This window comes from Mugil cephalus, chromosome 1 (genome assembly GCF_022458985.1).
Source record: "Mugil cephalus isolate CIBA_MC_2020 chromosome 1, CIBA_Mcephalus_1.1, whole genome shotgun sequence".
NCBI classification, from domain to species: Eukaryota; Metazoa; Chordata; class Actinopteri; order Mugiliformes; family Mugilidae; genus Mugil; species Mugil cephalus.
Window position 1 is genome coordinate 1,734,748 of NC_061770.1, and position 20,744 is coordinate 1,755,491.

Consider the following 20,744-nt stretch of genomic DNA (forward strand, 5'->3'; position numbering starts at 1 on the left):
TATGGGGGGCTATTAGCCAATCACCTAGTTCACCCTGGAGCCTGATCATATCAACACACTGTCATCAGAGCTTACCAGAGGAGGAGATGGATAGACACAGGGGTTATTTGGCTAATAGTTAATACAGTGGAGATGGTGGATGAAGCCCATCGGATGACAATGTTCCACTTGCCCTCCTCCTTACCTCTTTGTAACGCCGTTGTGGTACTCAATGAAGGTCCTCCCATTAAAGGCGATGGCCTCGGTCTCTCCAGCAGATTTCTCGTGGACGGCTGCGAAGGAAAAGGGTGGGGAGGATTGTTCAGAAGATGAGATCACACCAATCAATAAGAATAAGGGCTCAGTTATCAGAGCTGAAGGCAATGGAGTGTGAGCAAATGGGGGTAGAAGGGAGTGGCGGCGCGCTCATAGTTTTAATTAACGTGAAAGGGACAGCGGGCCACGTGCACAAGGTTAATGGGGAAAGCAGTGACTGAGTGCGTAATACCGATCGGACCTGAGTGAGTCTATGTCTGGCAGCATAAGACGAAGATGATGAAAGGGATGTGCAACTATTTCGTCTCATGAATATTCAGTTAGCACATTTCACAATTTTCATAACTGCCAGATTAGTTTGAAAACAATACATAATGTCGGCACATAAAAGGGACGTCACGCTATTAATATTGTCATTATTAACTTGCACAAGCTGAACTCAATGGACATAAAGGCAGAAAAAAATCAAAAAAAACTGAGGCTCATGATGAACCTCCTATTGAGGCGAGCCAAGAACAAGCTGTGTTACATGAGGCATGCTACGCTTTTAAAGCAGCCAGAATCCTATGTGTCCTTTTAAAACCAGATAATCTTGGATGAGAAAATGGAATAATTTGTACAGTTAGAGTGATTTGCTGCAACTGCAGGCTGCCAGGATAAGGTGATCTTAACCCAGTGTTCTTAGTCCCTGGCTTACACAAAAACCAATCACACTGATCCTTATAATTGGGGTAGGAGGACTGAAGTGCTGACATTTTTCTGTGGTTCATTGACTTGCACTGGGATTACGGCAAATGTGATGTCCCTGTTAGAACGGACAAAGAAAATGGCAGCGATACTCACTGTTCAGACACTGCAAGCCAGAGAAACCATTGGGGCAAGCACACTTGTAGGTGCCCAGCTCAGGGTTGCAGCTGCCTCCGTTGTGGCAGGGGTTGTAGGAACATGGGTGGTCCTCAAACATGGCTATGTTCATGGAGTGTAAGGCATTCTCCTCTTTGAGGATGGGCGTGCCCATCAGAATGATCTGGAAGCAGGGAACAAATGGTTAAAAGGAGAACTTATGGTTAATGGGTCTCTACTGCTGCTCCAGAACTGAGAACAGAGCTGTTTTATGTGTGTTTATCATGACTTTGGCACACATATTAAGTTATTATTTATTGAACTCCACCTTGACGTTAGTTGGACCTGAACAAAAGTCTTATATTATGATATATAGTTATACCTCCAACCCTGGGAGTTTTCATAGGCACTGCAATCTCCCGTAATGAGTGTGAATAAAGACATTGGTAAAATGAAGAATGAGGAAATGCGTAATTTAACCACACATGGCTGCTCTTGTACACACATTTAATACTTTCATTTGTACGTTCTTACTTAGGTTGATGTTTGTATTATTTAATTAGTGAACAACTACAACTTCAAAGGCTCTCATTACTAATGGACAAACATTACTTAAGGTGCTTTTTCTGTTTTAGGCTATCATTTATAATGTTTTTAACAGAATGAATGAGGTAAAACTCCCCTGTTGAGTATAGGAGTTCTTTAATGTGACTTAGGATACATTGCGTTCACACTACCAAAGTAATGAGGACACACGCAACACAGACCACCTCCAAATGTGATCAGAGATCTCTCCAATGCAATTTCAGTGCATCCTGGAGGTGTTCACACCTGTCTTTTATGTGATTGGATTGCCCAGATTGGATCATAATGCAAGGTCTGAACAGGCCCTGAGTCACAATAACCGATTCCCAATAAGTAATTACTTTTGTACTGATGTTGATTAACAACACATAGATATAATTGATCTAATAATTAATTTTTTTTTTTTTAACTTATAACTACATTTTTCCAGAGTAGATTTGTTTGTGTCATAATTTGATCTCTTTTGTCTTTATGTTATTTTTTATCTCACCCAATCACTTATTATTAGCTTGACAGCCATTTGAGAACCTCTAAGAACTGCATTAACCTGTAGGAGAAGTTCTATTCAACGGTTATTTATCTGATTGGTTGAATGCGTTGTAAATACTCTGTCTACCAAATGTTCTAGCAATACCAGCATTACAGGGGCAAAGATCCTCACAGCTCATTAAGAATATCTCATTTTAAGCCACAAGATATACTGTTGCATCCTCCCTGCGTGATTCAGCTGAAAATCAATATAATCATTTCTATTTTCACAACCCTCTTAGTATTTACAGTGTGTGATCTTTCTTTCAGAGGTTACTTTACAGTATAATTCCTGCCTTGATTTTATGTTTATTATCTCCTTTTAATCACATTTCTTGTCTGATTAGATGTTTCTCCCCTTAGGAAAACACATGAGGATTATTATTTGTTACCACTCTTATTCAAAGGGCTGGGTTTTACCCCCGAATGATCAGTACACCTAATTACTGCAACACATCTTAAGAACAACTCCAGTGATGCTGTAGATTCTGTTAAACAAGTTCCTCTAAAGATGATACTCGCAATGTCATCAGGCGGGAAAAATAGCTGCTGATAGCACATTCACGTTAAACAGTACATCAGAGCGAGAATACCTACTGCCTTCCTCATAATTAACAATTCCCTACAGGCCAAGTAAGGCAAACGCCACATTTAGCTTTTGATTTGCTTGAAACTGTCAAGGGAAAGTTTGCAAAGGAGAACTAATGACAAGTTTGCACAAACAGTAACATCCTGTCTTTGTTCTACGGAGTTATTTTTGGCCCTCAGAGATGAGCCTTTTGCTGAAAAGTGGAGAGAAAAAAAATAAACTGGAAAGCTGTCAGGAAAAGATCTTTGAATAGCAAAATGGAGGGACTTCAAAATGTGTATTCTATTATTAGTGCATGCTAATCCAAATGAGCAGAGCCACTGCCCGTCACAGTGAGAGTTTATAATGGAAAATTACTAATATGAGGCTCTGTAGTATGACAGCTGGACAGCTAATAACTTATCACTGGACTCTGCTATGGTATGCTTCGTTACAAGCAAGGGCCCCCGAGTCATTAAAATAACGCAAAAATACAGAACAAGCAGAACAAATGACACAAAATGACAAGAAATTCTCTCGCAATTTAACATTTACCGATTGGATTGTTCCCTTGAAGCCTTCAGTCAGTGCAGCAGCTCTCGCCAGTCGGCTGTAATCCGGAGCTCCGCCAACAAAGAGAGACTCCTTCAGGTTAAGATCTATGTGTGTAGACTAAAGAGACGGGACACAAACAAGATGAAGCTGGTGAGCCATAGCATTGCAAACTTCCACAGATAAAAATGGAATCTTAACCCATCTCTAATTTTTCTCCGTGGTATTCTGTTTAGGACATAACGGTTCATGGTTTTTATGGAGTTATGTGTTTATGTCAGGAGACATTAAGAGTAAGATTAAAAAGCATATACCACATTTGTAGACATGTCATGGACGTATAGATTTTCACATAAAAAAGGGTTAGGCAGAGACTTTACTGCTCTTTTTTGTCTTTCTTCCACACCAATACACTTGATACATTAGAAAGTAATTGATTTCTCCATCTCACAGAGAGAGTGGTCAATTATCCTCTATCTGTGCCACATAAAAAGAGACTACAAAGGGAAATCAGGAGCAGGCTGGACTTGAGATATGGACGGTTCTTTACAGACATCTCTAATGAATGGCTGATTATAAGCACCGACCTTTCAAACAGTTGAGTGTGGAGACACATTAATTGCAATTCATTTGCGCGGCGGATGACTATGAAATTCAATTCTTTCCACCAAACCTTTGGGACAATTGCTTTGCTTTAGCAAGGTGCCGCTTCCTTTTTTGCTTGGAAGAGCCGGCCCACTTCAGAAGGAAGGAATTAATGATCTTTATTTTATATAGGGCAGTAATCGCCAGAGGGGTAAAGTGGAGTTAATTGCTGGAAAAATGACGGAAGAGGCCAAATAAACAGGCTTTGTGCAGGCAAACTGGCATCGGCTTGGTTTTTCTTTAGGAAGGGACTTGGAGTGCAGGAGGCAGTGGTGCTTGGCCTATGTCACTGCACCTTGAGCTGCTTCCAACACAGACAGACCTTTTCCAGAGTTGCTGGACGAAGTTGTGGCTGGTTTTTGTGGGGTTTGCCAAAGGTTGTTACCAAGTATCGGGTAAAGTTGGCCACCTCAGACCTCGTTACTGTTCTGTGACACTGACTAACTCTGCAGGACGCTCTCTGACACAACTCCCCCGGTTTGTCATTGTCATCTTGATTGAGATGTTACATCTCCATAATGTGTAACTCTGGAAATTCAACACTCACTATCTAGAGTGTGTAAGGAGAGGCGCTAAAGTGAAACTTCATGCAATGAAATGGTTGAACTGTTTTTGCCAGGTACTGGTCTGCACCTGGTGAAAGAGGACACTGATGTTCAGTGAGTCTTGTGTGTGTCGTTATGGGTGAGTGAGTGGGTGAAAGGCTTCACGAGCAGCTTCATGATATTATGGAGGATTTTTCGTGTGTGCAGGAGAAGACAGAGTGGATGACAAAAGAACAGCCCAGCTTGGCTTCGCACCTCGTCATCTTCTACGGTATACATCCTCCTCGCCTCCCTCGTCCTCACCCTCACTTTTCCGACAGGCACGCGGCACCGGCGTCTTTATCCCGCCTACGCCAAGCTAATGAAGACGTTTCTTTGTTGCAAAAAACAATGGCCGTCACAAAGATGACTGCCTCTTTTCCCTCTTACTTCCCACCTTCCCACCTCCTTCCGCCCCCACAGCAGATGGACCGAGGTGAAAGCCAAACCGTGTTCTTTAAGAGCATCTCTCCTTCAGTGCTGTGTGTGCGTGTATGAAATGGCAAAGTTTTTCTACAGAACTGGCACCTTTAAAGCTGCCCGCAGCTCTGCAGAAGTAGATTTTTTTTTTCCAGTGGTGTTGTTGCATGGAGAGATGGGGGTGAGAGGACGTAGTGAACGGCTCAAATGAAATACGGGCTAAGGTGTGACTAGGACTTGTCTCATTACCTTGCGTGATTTCTTATTTCCAGACAGCACATCATAGAGAAGGAAAGAAAATAGGGAGGAAGAGAGTTATTAGGGGGAGACTAGTAAGTGTATGTGCACAAGGAGGCATGCAGCGCTAGAGCAAAGGCTCCCAAAACACACACTCTCACATAACGTTGTGTACGGACGCACACACACACACATACTGTACACATCTCTAAGAGCATTAAAAACAGCAACAGACATGGGAGACAAGCACATTAAATAAGAATATAAGTAATGTGAAGGATGCGCCACCGCATAATACGCTCAATATAAACATACAACCACAAAGCTGTGCAAGTGTGTGTTAACATCTAAGAGAGTGAATGCAAATAAGACAGCAAGACTGAGAAGGCCATGCATGAGGCAGATGGTGCCATTAAGAAAAGATGAAAAGAAAAAGACTTCATGGATGAGAGACTGTGAATAGTGCCACTTAACCCAAACTCATTTACAGACTGCTGCCATTCACTAAGAGGTGAAGTAGATCTCTATTTCTCCTATCCATGCCTTTAAAAGTTTGTGCTCCATTACGGTGGCAGCCTGAGCCGTCTTTGATACGGCGATCACTCCCTGCATACAATGTGTATCCCTGTATATGCTCATTTGTGTGACCACCTTTGATATCCATGTACATACGCTTTTCTCTAACTCCCTTTGAGTTCTTGAATCCAACACAGGAGAGAATTAGCTGAGAGCCACACTGGACAGGGTGTCTGCATTGAGCTCCATAGCTAGTCTCGACTTATCCCTAGCGTCCTCCCAACCCCCTTCCATCTTCACTCACTCCTTGGCTCTCTTCCTCTAACAAGATTTTCTGCCTCTGTTGCTGGAGTAAAACACAATTATCATACGGTTGTTGGGAGGCAGCGGGGGAAGGACCCAGCATGGAGGGGGAAAAAGTGTTGCGTCTTAGAGGAAGATGATGGAGTTGACAGTGCATGTTCATATTCAAAATTGCACTGTTTATTATAATTGGATGACTTACAGACTTATCAAAGTATTAGATCACCTTCATTTAGAGGCATGTACCTGCTTTACTGCCCTAAGTGCTGGATGCAAGAGTTTCATTATGCTCCTCTAGCTGGAGCTACTTTATCTGGAGCTCCTTTATCTGCCTCCACCTCCCCACACACCTGCATTCATGAAATTGACTGTACACTAGCAGTAAAGGTTGCTTTAGATTTCTCTAAGTCAGCCAGCTGAAAAGTTGAGAGGTGAAAAAAAAAGGGAAAAAAAAGAGGAAATACAAAATTTAGACAGCTTGTCAGACTGGCCCTCTACATCTGGAGCTCTCCTTTTTACCTTGACAGATGTCTGGAGATAGCGGCATATTTTCAATAAAACAAGCTGGCAAAACCACACCGTGTTTGAAAAACCTCAGCAAAGATTCAATTGTGCATGAAGCGGCAACTTGGACTACCTTTACAACTGCAAATAGGAGCACCAAAGCCTTCAGTTGTGGCGCTGATGAGATACGAGCACGCAGATGAGTATGTTCAGGCAGGAGCAAGGCTAAGCATAGCAAAGGGCCAAAAGCAAGATAACCATGAGCAGCAGACTGTCAGCTTGTTGTTTCTTACTGGTGACTCTCCTCGGACAGCGTCCTTCTTGTTCACCGTGATCTCTCCTTTGCGGTTGGAGCGCTCCAGGTCGATAGTGTTCCACACATTTAACTGGATTGGTTCTTTACTCCTGAATCACACAAACAGACATTTTGTGTTACTGTGTTTTGCCGTGGCACGATCAAATGTAATCTTTATGGCAATATAGCACCCCAGTGTTTCTATACTCTACAGCCTCCATGTAAAACTTATTTTACATTTATTTTAATTTCAATTTATTTTCTCCCTCTTTGAACGTAAATCTTGCTGACCTGATGGTAGCTGGTCCCTTTCCCAGGTCGTAGCGGAACTCCAGGATTCCTTCATTCAGGGACAGGGAGATGAAGTCCCCTTTTCCGTCAGATTTTTGGCCGTTGTAGAAGATGAGACCATTGGAGTCATTGGCCATGAGGACCACTGACATGCTGAGTTTCTGACTGCAGAGGTAGCACAAGCAAAACCAATAAATACATGGAACCACTGACACTATATGCTACTATACATACAAGATAGAGGTTGCCTTGATGTCTGCTGGAGCTCTTTCTATATAAAATGTATGTAGTGATACTATATATTCAACTTGCTTACGCCTAGATGTTTGTGCAACCCTTACTTAAAGGCTTACTTATTTCAGACTTAAAGAAGTAAATTCTGCCTTAGGCGCAGAACAAGCTCCGCCTTTGTAAATTACATGACATACACGGTTCTATAGTATAAGACATCACAGTGTGGGACACATGTGATGTCTTAGGACTTACCGCAGATCATGCCCGTAGAGGTAGAGCCCCTTCAGCTCCAGGTACGAGTCTTTGTTGAACAGTGGCATGTAAGCCCCACTCCTTTGAGTCACTGGAAAAGAAAGAGAGACCTTATTCAGCCTCAGGTTTTTTGTTGATGACAGAATTGAAATTCAGGGATAGTCGGTATATCGTTGAGGGGACTGTCAGCATTATGAAAAGAGATGAATTTGAGTTTTTATAGCATTTGGGATTAAGACTTTCTTTTGACAGAAATTCAAACAAAAAAACATACAAAAACCCTTATGTCAGTCTGATTACACAGCCCGCCACTATATAACAAAGAACCTTTGGAGAAATGCAGAGTTTAACACCACAGCCGGGACCTATGAAATAATGCAGCCATTGTAGTTTGGCAGTCCTTTTTTTCCCCACAAATTCATGTCTTTGCGACGGATTCTACATCTGGCTGTCCCGTTTCCGGCTGTCTGGAGTGATTAGGACAGGCACCGTGCCATCCTTCTAACAAGTAGCTTGACATTAAAAATCATTCAAGTGTCACCCGCGGGTATGTGTTTATTGGGCTGTTTGCAAAAACTACCATCGTTCAGAGGCATATGCTACAGACGAGCACACACACAAACTAACACACACACCTATCTATGTAGCCAGCAAGAAAGCTTTTATTCGTAATTGGCTGGGATTAGCTGAGTCGAGTCAGTATGGAGAAGGCAGACGGAGATGAGAAAGCTAATTAGCTATTGTGCAGAAGACTGCTAATGATGATGGCACGCACCATGGAGGAGAGGGAAAATAGTCTTGCGCACTGAGCACGCGACAAAGAAACGTGCACCAAAGTGAACTCTCTTCTCAGACTGTGGGTTCTTATGGAGCACTGTGGACAGCTGTTATTATTTTCACCCATAGCTTGAAGGGGGAGCAGCATGATCAATAACTCAGTAGAGGTCAAAGGACTGGAATGAGCTGCGTGACCAGGAAGAGCTGCATGACGTTTGGGGAAACCAAGCTTGAAGACCAAAGAAAGTTAGTCAAGTTGAACTTTTTAGGGCTACATTTTTCTCAAAACTCAGAAACATATCAGGAGTAACGCATATATAGCTGTTGCTGCATTGCTTAAGTTGAATGTAAGGTCTTTGGAAATTTAGTTGATATTAAAGTACTGTTACTTAAGTTGCACCTAAAATGCACTTTTGCCCCTTAAAAACTTCCCGCCCCATCCACAACTAATCAGTCTCTTTGGGAGGCACATTTATGTTTCAACATGACTGATTCGCTGACTCATTGTCGCTAAGTTGCTAAATGTATAACATCATTGAAGCTCAATCTCCCACTTGCAGTTCTTTTTTACTTTTTCAGTGTCTGAGTCCGAGAGATCCTGCTTTCATCGCTAAATTGTAATGATTTACACTATCACAGGGTAAAAGCACAGAGGAAAGTAAGCCATTCAATACTACTGGAACACCCTTGAGAAAAGTCCTTGACTGAGAATATTATAGCAGCGAGCAGGGCTGACGAGCCCTGGCTGAATTGAAATGAAAACCACAGCTCAGCTGAATATGCACACACACCCAGATACAGACGCTTCATATGATGGCTAATTCACCTTTAGGCCCCTGACGAGTGGCCTCTAAGCTATCCGCCTTTTTAACTGTTCTCAGTGCAGCGCTCAAAGGGGACGTCCGTCTGGATGCTGCTTTATCTCTGAGCTCCTGTCTGGGGCTGACACTTTGGCTGACTGACGCTTCCATTAATCACCATGGGCAGGAAGGACTGATGCGATTAGTCATCTCATTGATTCCTGTGAAAAAAATAGCCTTTTGGAATGGGAGATGCTCTCGCTCACATTGATTTTGGTTCACCTCAATTTATTTTAATCACCTGCTTGGAGGGAGGCTATTCCCATCTGCCTTTTCTAAATTCCCAGAAGTGCAAAGGCGCATGGTTCTCTTTTGTTCAAAATGTGCGTGATACTATATTCTCTTTAATTTGCAGTTGCAGAAGTCAACTTCTGCAAACATTTATGACAACATCTACAAAGGCAGGGAGGGAAATACACGAGTAGACTTCAGAATGTGACACCGCCAAAAGTGCTAATGATGAACTTCAAAAGCAGCTGAGCAGTGCTCTGGTCTTTCCCAGCAGCGGCCTGGTTCTGCCATGTGAGACTAAGTACCAACAATCATGTTTGAACACAACACCTGTGGGCGGATAGGCAGGGAGGGAGGGAGGGAGCTTCTCTTCTGCTTACCCACTAACAAGCGTAACTGAGTCGATGTGGTGAAAGGCCCGACGGGGCCAATCATCTACCTCAGTTCTGTAACCCACCAACCCTGAAGGCGCACTCCCCTACTTCTGCGTTTGATCTCCCTTTTCGAGTCAGGGCGGATGGAAATGTCACGGAGCGGAAAGAAAAGAAGAAAAAAAATAGGCAAAAACAGAGGAGGAGCTACTTAGCTGACTCTAGACCAAAAGAGCAGTGCTCTGGAGAATACCTCAACAATGATGTTACAGCGCAGTGTTTTGTGAAGTTACCTCTATCACAGAATCTCCCTTCATGTCCCATGGGACACTCGCATTTGTAGCCTCCCTCGGGGAGAGCCTGGCACTGCGAAGGTGACTGGCACATGTTGGATTCGCATGGGTCACGGTTGTCAGCACATTTTGGACCTAGACACACACATACATAGATATACACCATGAGAAATCCACCAATGAAACTTGCAACAAGCACCAACATTTTCCTCTGTCTGTGTTATCCTATCAGAGACGAGGGGCAGACAAAAAAAAAGGGGAGAGAAGGGGGGATGAGGATTTCCTCTGTAATAGAGGTCATTTTCTAATAGGATTTGGAAATATTACACGTCCAGATTAAAGAGTGGGGAGCCTCCCTGCCACGTGGCTCTGTTTCTGGGCCAATGTTGACTGTGTGAAAGGCTGGTAGATGATGGTTTTGCCCTCTGCCACAGCCCGTCTAAATTCAACCATCATTACTTTAGCAGTCAGGGCCTGTGGTGAGGAGAGTGCTTTAATGAACCTCATCCCTGCTGAGCTCACAGGTCTGCCCCGTTTTCCTGTCTTTCGGTTTTGGAAGCTGCCTTGTATGCTCCGGTCTCTCTTCTTCCCTTCCATAGCTCTTTTTTCCCCCTATCTTTTCCTCCTTTTCCTTCTTGCTTAGCGCTAATATTATCTCACGTCCCTCATTCATCCAGCTGTCCTCACATGTCCTCCCACTAACTACAACTCACCCCACCCATGTATTCTCTCCTCTCTCTGTCTCTGCCCCCCCCAGAAAGGAAATCTTGGCCACCTTTACCATCGTGACAAAATTAACTTGAATGCAAGTCCGCAGGCATCAGTCCAATCCTCATTATCACCATTCATTTTATGCCTTGTTGCCAGCACAGTCCTTATCACAGCAGTACTTCTACTACAGCGTTTTCTATTCTCCTCCCCAAGCTTCTCAGGAGCAACAACAAAACATAAAAGCATCTAAATAAATGTAACAAGATACTTTATTGATCCACATTTTAAATTCAAGGACAATGGTCATTGCAACTTAAAAACAGATTGCCCCTTACATGAGTATAAAAACCTCTGCTATTCAAGCATAAAAGCTTAACTCCAACAATTGCTTTTGTGAAACTTCCTGCAGTCGGCTATGGTGTCACCATCTAGGGCCACGCTTCACTAGGCCCTGATCGTGTCTGCTCTTAACTACAGTCTCTCTCAGTTGCTTGTTAGTTGCCATCTGCTGCAGGAAGAATGAGAGGAAGAAGGGATGTGGAAGTAGAGGTAGGCCAGAGACCAGTCACTGAGAATTTGTTTAAAGTTTTCATGTTGTCTGCACTCCGTCAACATTTAATCTCTCATTTCTCCATTGGACACACAGACATGATGATGTTGGGTGTTTACAAAATGACTTCTAGTGCTCCTGCTGGGGGTATGAGCTACACTGTCAAATTAGCCTGTCAAGCTTACTGGGGATTTGTGAGCAAGGCATGACCACTCTGAATCCAAGGCAACACGGATATATATATATATATATATGTATATATATATATTAACATAACATCAACTACAAGGTGATAAATAAGACATATTTTCCAGCTATTTTCCTACACTTTCATTGGAATTAACTTCAAAATTCCATTACTTTTGAGATATCTCACTATAAGTATTCTGAAAACTGCTAAACTTCAACGCCTCAGTGATGAATGTCAACACCTTACCCCAGAATCCTTTGCTACACTTGCAGTGGAACATCTCTGCCTCCTTGACCTGGCATACACCGCCGTTCTTGCAGGGGTTTGGCTGGCAGGGGTTGTTACCACATTCACCAACTCCACTGCCGTACAGAATGTCGCCTCCGTTCTCCTGGAGGTTGAGCACCCGGTTGTTGACATCCAGCAAGCGGATGCAGCCCACCAAACCCGTGGCCACCGCTGTCCTTTCCCGTGTGCTAATGACGAGGAAGGAGCAAGACAGAAAGTGACAGTTATGATGCTACTGATCCTGAGTGATGCTGAAAGAACACGACCGACTGAGGGACTATAGAAATACGTCATATGAATGTGTCGACAGTTTCTGTTAGTATCACTGCCAAAATGGCAAGACAAAAGTTCTTAAGTATAGCTATAATGATACAGAAAAATGGAAAAAGTCATTACTAATACCAAGTTTAAGATGTTCATGCATATGTCATATAAACTAACTCATAGAAACTCATAGATTTTAGATGCTTTTAGGTAACTGTATTGTATTGTATTTTTGAGTCCAGTACTTAAACCCCATCTCCAGTGGCAGTGGCTGACAATGTATGGCACATTGTCCCTGATAATAAGGCCACTAGAGGGTGTATTAAATAATTTAAAAAATACACATTAACTGATAATTTAACATCAGTATGTAATTTAATGTAGAAGTCTATGTATTGCTGTAGGGGAGGAGGTCAAGGAAGAATCATTCTTCACAGTTTCGCTTCATTCGTAGCTTCAAAATAATCCAAAATGTTTGATGTACTGACGGTATAAAGTTCTATTAATAGAAATAAAGGGGCCAGTGGAAGCTGTGAAAATCTTTCTAGCCAGTACTAATCCCAACATGATTTAATGCCAGGTATAAAACAAATGCAAGTAAATGCAGTCCATTTATCCAAAGCACTTTACTATTCATATGGGAGATTAGGAGATGTAGTCTGCACAAGAAAGCAAGGCCGGATTATCAAAAAGGCAACCGAGGCCCTGAATAGCCCCCCTGGAGGCCCTATACTCATTAACTGCAAATGTGTTTGGGAACATGCACCAGTAGCACAAAATATCAGCTAAAACGGCAGGGTCCTTGGGGTGGGTTCTGCATATTGCTACATACATCAGCCTAGTTCATCCTGTATTTGGGGGGATGCTATGTCAAATAATGACATGTTGCTCAGAATTAGTGGAACACTGGAGTTAATATAAAAAGCCTTAAGACTGGAAGAAACAGTTGATAAATTTACTTGGTGCAGCAACTTCTACCATAGAGATGAAACCGTAGTTGTAAATGGAGGGTCTTACTCTTGCTTTATATCATCTGGCACGCCTCCTATGAACAGGTCAGTGTCAAGGTTGAGGCCGTCTGTCCCCCGTGGACTCTCGCCGTCGATTTGCAGCTCTTCATCCACCCTGAGTACAGCACTCCTGCGGTTGCGATTCACCACCAGCTGATGCCATCGGCCCTGACTGATTTGAACTTTGCTGGTCAGTGTGCCTGTGCCCGAACCTGTGTTGAACCTGAGGAGAGTTGATAAAAGCACATTCAGATGCTGATTCAGTCAGCTTTATCCAAAGATTACTTGCAGCAACTCCTATCATAGTGCTGATATGTACTTTATAACTCCATACAAGTTTACCACACAAATTCGGGGAGTATGTATGCCTGTTCCGTATCGTGCAGCGCTATTGACGAGAATAAATCTGCTCAGAATGCTAAACAAGACAGCGATAGATGAAAGAAAGAGGGCAGGAGACCTCCCATTTAGGATTCCTAACTACAGTATGTGACTGGAATGAAGCAGTTGCTCACTCAAAAAATGTCTTTCACTGCCTCATTTTAATTCAACCTTTTATCTAATGAGGTTTTGTTGAGAAAAAGACCATATCATCGGAGAAAAGAGCCGTCATGTACATGCACCCACACATACGGTAGTATTAGCGCAACCTGAGAGCAATTATCTGCCACAAATAATTAGTTCTTCTCCACACGTCTTGGATTTGCAGAGCTGTGGGTGGTAATCTCACAGCTGTATTTCTGGAACTAAGGCAGAGCTGCATTTGAGAGCACAAGTGACTAATGATCTCCTTTAGTTTGCAATTGATTTCACTCCGAATAAAGAAATCTAACCTGGCCAGGTTGGGAGAAACTAAAAGGGCTTCGGGGGGTCGGGGTGAAATACGAGACCCAAAAGATAAGGAAATGGTGCTTGAAATAATAGGTGCACAACAGAAGAAGTGCAAAATCTCTAACAAGTCCAGTCACGGCTCTTCTAAAGACACTTCTATTCACACAATTCCACAGCAGGAGAAGACATGAATGCTTAGTGTTTGTGTAGGTGTCTGGCAGGATAACTGTCCCATTTCAACAGACTGGATGAAACGTTTACTTACTGTCAGCATCAGTCCAAAACTGACACTTGATAATACTATATATATACCATGCATCTTAAAGGTGGATAACACCAATTTCACACGTCAGAACCAATTTTGGTCAGGCGACTCTACATTGCTAACCGAGGGCAGGGATGGAAGATGGATTTATCAGGCAGGGAGGGTTGAACTAACAGAGGGCAAACCCTGGAAATTGTTGGAAATTTTATTATACAGTATATTGTTTTGGCTCTGTGGTATGACTATGCAGTCATACACGTCATCAGAGCACTGTGGTGTTAAATTAGATTAGTCATTTGAACACCTAATTGTACCTGACTCATATTTTGATAAGAGGTGAGTATGCCTCCACTGGGTAGTCAGTTATGAGAAACAAATCATTTTTCGATGTGGTTCAAATCGCGCCATGATTTTGATATGGCTCAAAGATCATTTTGCAACTAAAGAAAGTTGCAGATTGACATTGCCAAGATGAATGTAACCCTGGTCTACTATCCATCTTGAACATAGACTGTAAATAAAGATGGAGGTGGAACGGCTCCTCAAATGAAGCCAAAGCAATGATGCAATTTATCTTGTGATTTCTGCATTTCTTTATTATTGGCCTTGCAAGTCCACCTTTGATTTTTAAACTGCTACAATATACATTACATACACTGGAGGACCACCAGTCCAATACTCCAGGCTAACGCAAAGGTGACATAAGGAACCTTAAAATTAATGCAAATTATATTTGATGATTGTCATCAGCATCAGTATATTTCTATATAAATGTCAGAAGGAAAGTATGTTAATTTTCTGGATGCATTCCTAGGTCACTGCTTCTTATTAACATTTTTCCTTAACTGTATGTATTTGATTAACAAATGAAAGGCCCATGTCAGACCTCCTGCACATATCACTGTGCATATATTTCTACCGCCTGTGAACGTCCTGTTAATCTGAAGGTCTCAACATATTTTCTGAAAGCATTCATTGCCTCAACATACAAGTCTGAGAACAAGCTCCTGTATCTATATTTTCTGGCACCGCTGTCTTCAACATGTTTACTTGCTGTAATTATTTGCCTCATTATCTCCAGTGCCGTCTATTTGTTTTACTCTTATTTACATCCTCCCTCAGCTGCTGCAATGACCAAGTTCCCTCGTGGGGATCATTAAAGCTTCATTGAATTTTCAGGGGATGGATTGGGAGGATAAAATCGCTGATCAAATTAAATCAAACAAAAGCCGAGGAATCGATAGCTGACAATGACGCAGCCATGACTAACTCAGCCGATGCTCACCTGAGCTCGACCCTCCCGTTCACCAGGGCCAGAGAGATGAAGTCCTTCTTGCCATTCTGGCCATTGTAGAGAAGAAGGCCGGTCATGTTGGATGCTCTGAACTCCATGGCAATACGGACCGTGTGGTATGCGCTCATGGTTGGGAAGGCCAAGTAGGACTGGCCACCAAATGACGGGATAAAGTACTTGATCACTGTGGAGTAATAAAGACAACAAGCAATCTTGTCATTACACAGCTTAATAGAAGTTTAATGTGCTCAATTAAGTGTGTGGTGGTGCAGTGTCACTGGCTCTTGACAGAAAAATAAGCCTCTGTGTCAGTTTATTTAAGGAAGGATGTTTGTTTTGTTTTGTTTTTTTAAATGCATTTTGAGTTTGTCAAAGAAAGGAGGCTGAGAAAAAGGAGGGTTTTCCCCCCACTCTAATACACATTCACAAAGTCATGCACTCACACAGAAATCATTTGTTGATTTTTTTTATCCACTCCACAATTATGATTATTTATTTATTATCAGCCACTTTGTCTTCCCTTTTCTCTGTCCATCTGCCTTTCTGTCCATCGCTCTGAGGAGAATGGCAGCTGATGAGCTCCTTCTTTCCTAATGACTTGATTGATCTGGAGGAGGCTGACGTGCACACATCTGTGAGTGTGCGTGCACAATTTCATTCAGTCAGTCTAACTCAAAGACACACACTGATTCAGGCCAGCTAATCCCCGTCAAAGCAATTAGTGTCAGTTATCTTAAGATGCAGCTGTGTGAGGTCACTCCTCGTTCCGCAAAAAAAGTAGAATAAGAGGAGAGAAAAAAAAGAGTCGCGCTCTCAAGAAGTTCTGCATGATTTTTGATTTTCTCCGAGGCACTGATTGCATCCTGTGTTGCCTTTGCTGAGCGTCTGCTCATGTCTGAATAAGATGAGTTTGAAGCACCGAGAAGAGATGCTCAATTACTCTTCAACTCGTGGTCTCTTTCTAAAACAAAATCTAACATAAAATAACTCTCTGTCCAGTGCTCTGACTGCTGTTTATATGATCCAATAAATCCACAGCTGCGATGATATAACATTTCATTTACATATTCTGGCGTTAACTGAAAGTCATTACTCTCACTGCCACTGGCATAAGGTATCACGCTGCTCTTACTACAATTAGAGAAAAGTGTTGCACGACAGTTGGAATACATTTCTTTTCTTCTTCCCTTTAAAATAAAGGTTTCCTTCAATAAAATATCTATTTAGTACTTGAGTTATTTTTTATTATAATGGTGGCAAAATGTATTAGAACCCTTTAGGATATGGTCAGGAGTGGTTATAAAACAGCTAAAAGGTTTGATTGGCACAATGGAAAGTGGAGTGCCTAAAATGCTCTTTGTTGCTGTAAGATCTTCCTAAATGTCACCCTTTGGTGCAGACATTGGATTTGCTAACTGCAATTGTATCAAAATATAGAGAAGGTCTTTTCCAGGTCATATCTTAGAAGAGTTTAAAATAGAAGGCTTTGAAACTTTTGATTTAAGAGTAATTACAAATATGAGAGGAAAAAAATAGTTCATAATTTGTGAATGGTAATTTTGTGAATGTGAATGAAGAGAAACTCACCCTTCTCACACACAGATCCTCCTCGGCCGGCAGGGCACTTGCAGCTGAAGTCGTTGCCTTCGTCCTCGCAGGTGCCCCCGTGGAGGCAGGGGTGGGAGTCGCAGGGCTTCTGGGAGATGTCGCCATGCCTGCCTCTGATGCCGGGGTTGGTGGTGGCGGGAGGCAATGCGGTTGTGGTGACAGCTACAGTGGTGGTGGTGGGGAGCGGCGTGGTGACGGGTGCTGTGGTTGTGGTGGTACGTCTGCTGCTGAAGGGCCTGCGAGTGGTGCCCAGTGGGCGGCTGGTGAAGTAGGAGGAAGTCGCCGGAGGCCTGGTCGTAGTGGTGGGAGCGGCTGTGGTGATGGATGCTGTGGTGGTGGTGGTAGTGGTGGTGAAGATGGGGGTGGAGGACAGGCCTGTCAACAGACCGGGCAGAGAACAATGGAAGTTGGAGAAAGAGATGTTAAAATGTGCTGAGGCTGTGGCCCTGTGATTTCCTTCAGACCCTTTGATAAATCACCTCATGAATAACTTAAATCCCCCTTTCATTTTATTAATCCCTACACACTCCTGTTAAGTCCACACTGTATTACCATAATTGGTGAATTGAATATTCTCATCCTCGGGCTTCTTCACAGAGATGCTGGTGTCTTTGGAGGCCTTTAACTGTTTCAGCAGGGCTCCTTCGATGTCCTCCACGGTGTATCTTGTGTCTACAATAAACAAGAGATACAAGCACTCAGGACAAGGCCTCTGAGGAGCATTCCAAAGCAAATACAGGACTCAAGCTTCTTTAATGGTACAATGGATATATCAGGCAGCCCTCTGTATGACAGGTGGAAGGTCTCAGCGGACCACTTGTCCTCCAGCCGTCGCTTGTCCAGCTTTTTTTTTTTTTTTTTTTCAGATGAATGGCTCTCATAATGTTCGCCACAGATGTTTGCTTTACAGGCCATGGAGGAGCGCTACATAACAGCACCCGTCGGCCCATGTGAAAAATATGAAGGGCGCTAAACGGTGCTCGTAAAATAGGAAAAAAGGGAAAGGTGATGTTTTGTGTAAAGCTGTGTAAAAGACCAGCTGTGACATATATCAGCATATACAGTCCATCCAAGACTTTGTTTTAATGACAAATCAGCACTTTCTATGTGTGGAAGTGAAAGTAGTGAATACTGTACATGCCTGTGAATATGTAATGTAAACTGAATGTGAACACATCAAGGAAACTTTAGTAGCTCAGTGTTTTAAAGCCTGTGTGCAAACTCCCAGGCAGGATCAGTCAAGGAACCTTTCCTGGCTGAAAAAATAACAAATACTCCTTTGAACATCTAAGAGAAGGAAAGAACCTTGCGATGGCACTGGTTGTTTTTAATAAGAAGGTAAATTGGTGCAAACAAGAGATTAAGATTGTCACTGAATAGAAAATAATAATACTAATAAAAGAATCTAGTGAGGAAAAATATTGAGTGCCTCAAAACATGAGCTAAATAAAAACTAAGCAGAAAGCACTCAAAGTGCACAGGCCTGCGAAGACGAAGCACAGTCCACCATCTCAGTTATCATTTGCACCACTTGCATTACATTTCTATATTTGGTTGTATTGTGTGTGCTTGTGGCGTGTGTATTTTGAAATAGATTTGTTTTTTGTCCATTTGCTTGACTTTACTTAAGATGGAATACGCTGAGGTTGTGGTGATTTAAACTGTTTTTTTTTTTTTTTTTTTTTTTTTGGTTTTGTTTGTTTTTTCTGTTGTGCCAACTCTGTATATTTTAGTTTTTATGATAACTCAGAATGAATCGATATGAGCATGTGCACTTTGGCTATTATGCCACAACTGCCCTGAACATTAATGATGAATACTAATGTTAAATATGCCACACCTACACAGATTTAGTTTGAGAAAACAGTGGAACATTAAGAATATGCTATCTACTGCATATAGTGAGTGGGCGAGCGAATTGGATTTCATTATGCGGCATGTTCGGCAGATACAGAGAAGAACAATATCTCTGCACACAAGCAGATAGTCAAACAACCAATCAGAGGCAAAATTACTTGAGGATGGCAAACTTGGTCTGGCTTCCAGGACAAATCTGTGCTATACTAAATATTCTAGGCCAAAATTTCGCCCCAGTGCTTAATTTCCGATCCAGGGGTAACAAAAAATTAAATGTACTTAAAAAGGCGATATGGTACATTAGTCTTTATAAAAAAGTAGGTCTTTTGTGGCCAGTGGCCAAACTCTTTTTCCACTTTCTTTTAATATTTTGGTATTTTTTCCTTGCTGGAGGAAGCACATATATCTCTATATCAAAGATCACTCACCTGGCTTGAAGTGGGCCTCAACAACGGCCAGGATGGAGTTGCTTTGTTGCAGTTTGCGAACACGGACACTCATAAAATCTTTGCGCACCCCTGACTTCCTGAACAACTCGTTTAGCTGAGGAGGAAAGAGGGAGCGGGAGGAGAGAACAAACAGGGAGAAAAGATGATAAATGAAGCTGGTAATGAGCTCTACGTCATTATTGCAGCCAATTTCAGAATACTGTACACTATCTCCATGAAGGAAAGACCAGCTCTCAAATCGAGGTGCAGAGGAAAAACCTACTGGGTGTGGACAAATTGACATTTAGCTGCTGCTGTGGCATTAATTATGGGAATAAGTTTCCAGGAGGAGCTAAGATAAATGTCATGCTACCCTGACAATCTGATTGGTTTTGCTTCTAATGCCCATGCTGCATATTGTAAGAGCCTGAAGAGCGAAGAGGAGGCTGAGGAGGTTTGACTGAAATGTATTTTTAAGCCAAGAGTGATACTTGCCTTTACCCCCAAATCTGGGCCAATATTATATCTTTAACTAGGCCATTGTCACGCTAGGACTTCAAAAAAAAAAAAAAAAAGTTCACATTCTCAGTGTTTCTCTTTAATTCTGTCCTTGCCAGCGTGGCGGTGGATTAATCACATTCAAACACTCTGCAGTCCACGAAAGCGACAAGAAAATCCTCTGCATCCTCGTCCCCATTTCAGCTGCTGGTTAAAATCACAGCAGCCACAGGGCCCGCTAACCCACTTAACTACAGCCTCCTCTGAGTGGCCACTTCTGTTGTTTCTAGCGAGTGCTCCTCCACACTCCCCATTTGCATGTCACAGATTTTACTTAAGCCAATAATTATTTTAAAATTCCACCATTTTATGAGACAATACACAGGCAATGGCCGTGACTTGTGGTAGAAAGGATAATTCATTTTGTGCATGCTCTTCACATTCTGTTCTACTCATGGAAATAAGGAGGTGAACATCAGTGAAAAAGATGCTTATTTAGTCAGTGACATTGATGATCCAGTCCAATTTGTTGAGCATGAGAATTCCAAAACAACAAAGTAGAAAAATAAAGTTGGCTTGAGGATGGTAATAGTGATCCGACTCTTTACTGTGATCTGCATCTCTTTCCTACATCCCAATTTATTCAACAGTTCTAAACTAAACTTGCCATGTCATCAAAGAACTGCAGCTCGATTCTTATCACACGTATACCATATGTCTGTGTGAGTGTGGATGCATGTGGCCCATGTGTGTGCTGGAAGATGAAGAGAAGGTGGCTGCTGTCAAGTTGCGCACCAGGCTTCAGA

At 42.4% G+C, this 20,744-nt stretch overlaps 1 protein-coding gene across 10 annotated transcripts in view; it reads right to left on the reverse strand.

Annotated features, from left to right (window-relative positions):
• Window positions 1-20,744, reverse strand: part of agrn (agrin) — a 238,124-nt gene that overhangs the window by 12,385 nt on the left and 204,995 nt on the right. For 6 of the 10 annotated variants that reach the window (XM_047599697.1, XM_047599706.1, XM_047599681.1 and 3 more), the window contains 14 exons: window positions 19,441-19,555; window positions 17,708-17,827; window positions 17,135-17,530; window positions 15,539-15,731; window positions 13,165-13,380; window positions 11,842-12,071; window positions 10,145-10,279; window positions 7,613-7,703; window positions 7,127-7,291; window positions 6,834-6,945; window positions 5,230-5,241; window positions 3,335-3,451; window positions 1,099-1,282; window positions 185-272 (listed from right to left, as the gene is read on the reverse strand). In XM_047599697.1, coding sequence (XP_047455653.1) covers window positions 185-272; window positions 1,099-1,282; window positions 3,335-3,451; window positions 5,230-5,241; window positions 6,834-6,945; window positions 7,127-7,291; window positions 7,613-7,703; window positions 10,145-10,279; window positions 11,842-12,071; window positions 13,165-13,380; window positions 15,539-15,731; window positions 17,135-17,530; window positions 17,708-17,827; window positions 19,441-19,555 — 2,174 coding nt within the window. The remainder of the gene's footprint in view (window positions 1-184; window positions 273-1,098; window positions 1,283-3,334; window positions 3,452-5,229; window positions 5,242-6,833; window positions 6,946-7,126; window positions 7,292-7,612; window positions 7,704-10,144; window positions 10,280-11,841; window positions 12,072-13,164; window positions 13,381-15,538; window positions 15,732-17,134; window positions 17,531-17,707; window positions 17,828-19,440; window positions 19,556-20,744) is intronic. The other 4 variants (XM_047599689.1, XM_047599750.1, XM_047599722.1 and 1 more) reach the window with 1 other exon arrangement.